Below are 6,174 nucleotides of genomic sequence, written 5' to 3'. Positions count from 1 at the left end.
CATCTATATATATATATATATATATATATCTTTCTTATTTTCCTCCACTGCGCAGTTTATGTTCGTTACGCTGTACTACTAAATTGATCCGTGCTGAGGCCTTCTCTCTTCTAGGATTATAATTTTGAGAATCAGAATTTCTGGTAAACCACCATGCATTACCACATGAACGGAAAAACTACCAAATGAATGATTTGAATACTGTATATAATTTGTTCTGCTTCGCCAGAATGATATATTTGAATCAGAATTGTCATTTTCATTCAGTACGATAATTTTACCAGTATCGTTTTTCCGTGTAATATCGAGCATTTGACACAAAAACTATATTGAATACTGACTGTTTAATTCATTCGATATTAAATATTTCAAATTGTTCATATTTAGTTCAAAGATAGCCAAACTTACTGAATCTTTAAGACTATTTACTAACAAGAAAACTTAATTTTCAATTTAAGTTTTTTTTTTTTTTAAATTTCAGTTCCATTTTATATGAGGAAATATACTATTTGCCTAATAATTTCATAATCATAAATACACTAGTGGGCGACCTTTATGCTAAAATACAAACTAAAGGCAAACAACGTTAAAGAGCACAAAAAACTCTTTTTGTGCTCTTTAACGTTGTTTGCCTTTAGTTTGAATTCCATAATCAGCCTGTAAAGGTTTTTTTTATCTTCTTATTATTTTCAGTACATTGGCAAAATTTTTAGTTTTAGTATTTTTAGTTTTCCGTAGACTTTGGAAGTCTTTACAAAAATATTGCCCACCTTAGATTTACATACATCCTCATGCAAGAGCAATAAGCATCATATAAAAACAATAAGTTTATGATAGCATGATGACGTATTAAATTTCTTTTGTTGTAAAATGAACATAACATTTCTAAACAATTTATACTTAATACTGATGCAATGCACTACAAAAGGAAATTGCGCTAAACACGTAAACAAACAACAGAAAATTCAATTCTGAACAGCAATCAAGTAAATAGTTGCTTGCTAAATTTTTAAAAAGAAGTCAATAAAGTTTAACAAAATTTAAAAAAAAAGGAAACAATGCTTTAAAAACAATTTTAATATTATCGATGATAATATATAATGCTTGAAATAAAAATTTCCAGGTTGGCGCATGATTACAAAAAAAAAAGAAGAAATTTTTTTAGATGCATTAATGATTTCTATTAATGTTATGATCGTAACTGATAATTTTGTTGGTTATAAACATAGAGAAATTGTTCAGAAAATGAAAAATGAAATTAAAATTCAGTGCATATTTCAATAAAATTAAATTATTTGCCCACATCTCACCTTACCTATATGCAATCTTTAAATGCCAACTGAATTTAATATTTAAGCGAAAGTTTAGTTTCTCTATTGTTGAGTAAAAAATAAGTATGGAAACGATGAAATAGATACACAATACAAAAATGTATTTTTCTTCACAAAAATACTCTCTTCAACTACATGGTAAAATAATTCCAGTAAAACTATCGTACAGTACGGTAATTACATTTCTGGTAAAAAGAACATAATTATGTTTAATAAAATCCAAATATTTTATTCATTTGATATTTTTTCTGTTAGTATGTTAAAGGTTTACCGGAAGCTCTGATTTTCAAAATTATAGTTCTCATATTATCACAAATTTAGAAAAAATACAAAACATTATTTAATAATATGTTTTGTATATTTTGTATATTGTATGTGTCGTAAATTAAACCGAATAAATTGTTTTTATGCAATGCTCTTAAGTATTATGATAAAATTACCAAATTATATGAAATTTTCCAAATTTTATCACTTTTCATGAAACCATATTGTTAATTTTATCAAAATCATTCCCTAAGTACTTCGGAAAAATTATTCAGATTTTTATATTTTCCATAAAAGCAGAAGCGTGGTAAAATTTACCATATTTTGGTAATTTTAGCCGTACTTTTCTCAGTGCAGAGATAATTTTTACAAAAAGTATTCGTTATATATTTTTAAACAGTTTAAATTTATTGTAAGAAACATTCTTCTTTCAATTTTCCTAAATGCAATTCTTTATTTATAGGCCACACGAAGATGAATAAAAATAATTACCAAATGAAAAGAATAATTATAAAAAAGTTAAGATATAAGCTAAAAACCATTACGAAAATGAAAAAAAAATTATTTTATGCAGGAAATTTTATACAGTTAAACTCGTTTCCAGCTAAGCTTTGAAATGCAGTTATAATAAGACGCGTCTATTATACGAATTGGAAAATAGTAAGGGAAAAAAAATGAACGAAAATATACCATTTTGAGTTTCAGATTACATCTGAAATGCAAATTGTAGTTATGCAAAGTAGAAACATCCTTGCTCAGTAAAATTAATATGCTACTTACATTGCAAGAAAATCGATAATTTAAAATAAAATCTAAAGTTTTGCACAAAACAATAACGAAAATTCATAATTCTGCGCAAGTTGCAAACCATTCGCGAAAATTCTAGATGAACTTTAAGTTTGCACTCTGAATTTTTCTTGCAATTCCTAAATATCCTCAAAATAGACCTCATTTAATTTAAAAATTAAAGTTTTTGCTAAATAAACATTAAATAATTTTTATTATTTCAATTGCAAAATTAATATTGAATAGTCCTATTTAGCTCATTTATTGAATAAGCATTTTTAATATTTTTGAGGTAGAAAAATATTAAATTTTAGAACAGTTTAGTACTTACTGAGAGAAATTAGAAGAAGAACGGAAGTCCAGAACGGATAAGGCGGGTCGGCCGGCGAAAACCCCTCGGTCGCCCCCTCACCGGTAGCGACCGTATCGTTCCGGCGCCAGTCCATACCCCGCGCCACTGAACGCCCCCACTGCCGCTTCTTCCATAAAACTCTACGACACCTGCCCTTCGTCTGCCGGCGTCAGCGCCACCCCTGCGCCACTGTTAAAAGGATGACAAAACGTGCAAGTGCGAAGACAGCATGTTAGATTCGTTTTCTTTTCGAATTTTATTTTTGAGATCGCGACCCCCGTATAAATAGATTTTTCAGAACATTTTATTCTTGATGTCAGTCTTTTCTTGGAAGAGAAAATGGTTGGATTCCGGAAGTTCCGGGAAGCTCAGGATGGGATCACAGAAGCGTATAATAAGCTAATTTAACAACAGAAATTCCAAAAATCTGGGTTATATAGTCAGAGACAATATCTAAAGGGTATTTCACTTTTATTGATGATGAGCTTTAGTTTTGAAAAACATTGACAAGCGATGATTTTCTTGCTCGATGGAACTAATTTATAACAATAGTTTCAATTCTGTATAATTCCAAGAATTGCTTTTTATGAACTCCTTATAGATGATTCACAGAATTACCCTTTCTAAACTCTGGTGAAGGAAGAAAAAGCTAGATTGAGAGCTGAAGAGCAAGATTTTATGAAAATCTAGCAAATGAGGCAAGTATTGTTATTGGACATTTTTGAATTCGACGAAATTTTCAGGATATGCCCTTTATGTAACACTATATTAGACGCATGCTTTGTAATTTTATTTTTCCGAAAAAATAAATAACTTTGCTCGAAGTTTTGGGGGATCAAAATTGAAGGTCATTAGGGATTTTATACTAGGTCATTCTTTGAGTCAAAAAAAAAAAACCCACAAATGTATATATTTCCGTGAATTCATAATTATGAGTAATGCCTAAAAGATATATGTGTGGTGTACAGTGCACAAAATGGAAAAGATACCACCCTGATTAACTTTTCATTTAATGAACGGATCCTATCTGGGACTCAATGGCTAAAAGAGGTGACCTCAAATATGCTACTTAATTAGTGGAGGCGATATTTCAAGTTACAAATAAAACTTACTTTCTCTTAATAAACAGAATTTTTTTCCCCGACCGATACGGATTTCTGACAGCCAAGGTATGGGGGATAGCCACAAAGTATGGAATAGGGTCCTAATAGTTTCGTTAGGAGTGATCTCCAGCGTTAAACCCCTTAATGTTAATTTTACTTTTTACGTGTTTCGCCGTATCCCGAACACTTTTTGGCGAAATGAATTTTTTAAGGCATTTAAAATTATAATCTTTTTTCTAGAATTTGATTCCCTAGGACAGGGATGGCGAACCAATGGTACGCGTGCCATATATGGCACGAGACACAATATTTTGGGCACGCCACCGATCACAATTGTTATTACACAACGAATTGCTATTACACGAATGTTATTACACCATGAAGCATAAGTAACAATTAAATTAAAATTCACAAAAGCAAACAAAATAATAAACAATTATTAATGAAAAATTAACAATTAATGCTAAAAAAACAATTAATAAACATAAAAAACAAGCTAACAATAAACAACTAGCAAAAAAAAATTAACAGTCCTGCTTAAACTAACATCTAACAACCTAATATAAGTTATTTGTCATCGAATCTGCAACAACAGAAGTCACACTGATGTTACTTTAAGTTGTTTTAAGACACGTCAAAATGTTTTTTTTTTTTTTCAATGTAAATAAAGAGTTTTGAGTTGATAGTGTTAAGTATTATTATTTTCCCAATAATCACGAAGTCAAAATTATTTGACGGCACGTCTATGAGCTCATTAAACAATTTTTTAGAAAAAATGGCACGTTGGTGTATAAAGGTTCGCCACCCCTGCCCTAGGAACTATTCGATAAATTTCGCCTCATAAAATTACATTCTTTAAAATGATATTAAAAATACTCTATACCTTGCAATTCAAAATGTTCTCGACTATTATTAAATAAATGAAGAAATATTTACGAAAAGTCATCTTTTGCATGGAATTACCTTCGAATAAGCGATTTTTATGATTGTGTGTAAAAAAGTATTTAATTTGCTGAAAAATTTCTCGAGATATGGTAAAATATACAAAAGGTAAAATTAACATTAAGGGGTCCAAACTTTGGACCGCTTTCCTGAAGAAATTATTAGAACCATATTTCCCAGATAGTGGATATCCCCACTATTTTGGGGTCAAAAATCTTGAGAACTTTTTAAGTGAATTAAAAAAATTTTGCACAAAATTATAAAATTCGCTTATTCAAAAATAATTCCATACAAAAATAAATTTTAGAAAATATTTATCATTCTTAATTTATAAATTTATAATGGTACAAGCATTTTTGAATAGTAAGGTTTGTAATTTTTACATAATTTTAGTGCATGTAATTTTTCATGGTAAAACACAAAATTTGAGCGAAATCAGTTTTATAGTTCTTGAGGAATCGAATTTTAAATATACAACTTCTCATTTGATCATTAATATCATTTTCTCACTCTCTCTCGTATGCCTGTTAAGGCAGAGGGGTGCGATTGTTCTTGTTTTCCAGTGGCGCCATCTATGACCAAGACTTCGACTTCTGCCACACGTCACACCCGTTTATAGGACGGACCAATTCATGCATCTATTCATTCATCCACAGATCGTATTTTTGACCTGAATCAGAGAACGATCAATCTCCAATCCAGTACCCCCAGAGGTTTTGATTTATTATGGGAACATGGAGGACTTTGCGACTCGACAGATTTAACGTGCATAAGTCACCATTCACTACACGGGGAGTCTTCGGCCGGCTGGGTTAGAACCCACGAACTTTCGAACATGGGCCAAGTCCCCTACCGACCAGGCTATCCCGGCCCATTAAGACCATTAATTAAATCAATAATATTATTAGACTAAGAAGATCACATCATTTAGAACATTAATTAAATTAGAATTAATAATTTTTCAAAATATGCAATAATTTCCAGAAGTCAAGGTCGGCAGATGAGGGCAGTGCTAAATGATTTTAGTGGAAGAATACTCAAGCGTGTGATTTAAGCTCTTACTAAATCATTCCCTTGGAATTAGAATTTCAACTATGTAGTTCGAATTTGATAAGAATTTTAACTATACACATAGTTGGAATAGAAGTTCATAGTTTAAATTAAAACATATTCACTGCATTTTTTAATTAATTATTAAAAAGCAAATCTCCGAAAAGGAACAAAATATACTTATATTATCTAGAAATAAAAAAATTCCAGTTCCAGAGAATTTTTATTTAAGAGAAAATTCTCGAGAATATTATTAAAACTAAACATAATTGTATCCTGACGGAAGCACATAGATTTTATTTTAATTTACTTTATATACTCCTTTCAATAAGATTATTGGTAACAT

At 30.1% G+C, this 6,174-nt stretch overlaps 1 protein-coding gene across 1 annotated transcript in view; it reads right to left on the bottom strand.

The window, feature by feature from the left end:
* Positions 1-2,911, bottom strand: part of LOC107438313 (5-hydroxytryptamine receptor 1) — a 108,726-nt gene extending 105,815 nt beyond the window's left edge. Inside the window, exon 1 of the mRNA XM_016050573.3 lies at positions 2,713-2,911. Coding sequence (XP_015906059.1) covers positions 2,713-2,827 — 115 coding nt within the window. The 5' untranslated portion in view covers positions 2,828-2,911. The remainder of the gene's footprint in view (positions 1-2,712) is intronic.
* Positions 2,912-6,174: the final 3,263 nt, after the last annotated feature.

This window comes from Parasteatoda tepidariorum, chromosome 3 (assembly GCF_043381705.1).
Source record: "Parasteatoda tepidariorum isolate YZ-2023 chromosome 3, CAS_Ptep_4.0, whole genome shotgun sequence".
Taxonomy (NCBI): domain Eukaryota; kingdom Metazoa; phylum Arthropoda; class Arachnida; order Araneae; family Theridiidae; genus Parasteatoda; species Parasteatoda tepidariorum.
This window is presented reverse-complemented; position numbering and strand designations above follow the sequence as displayed.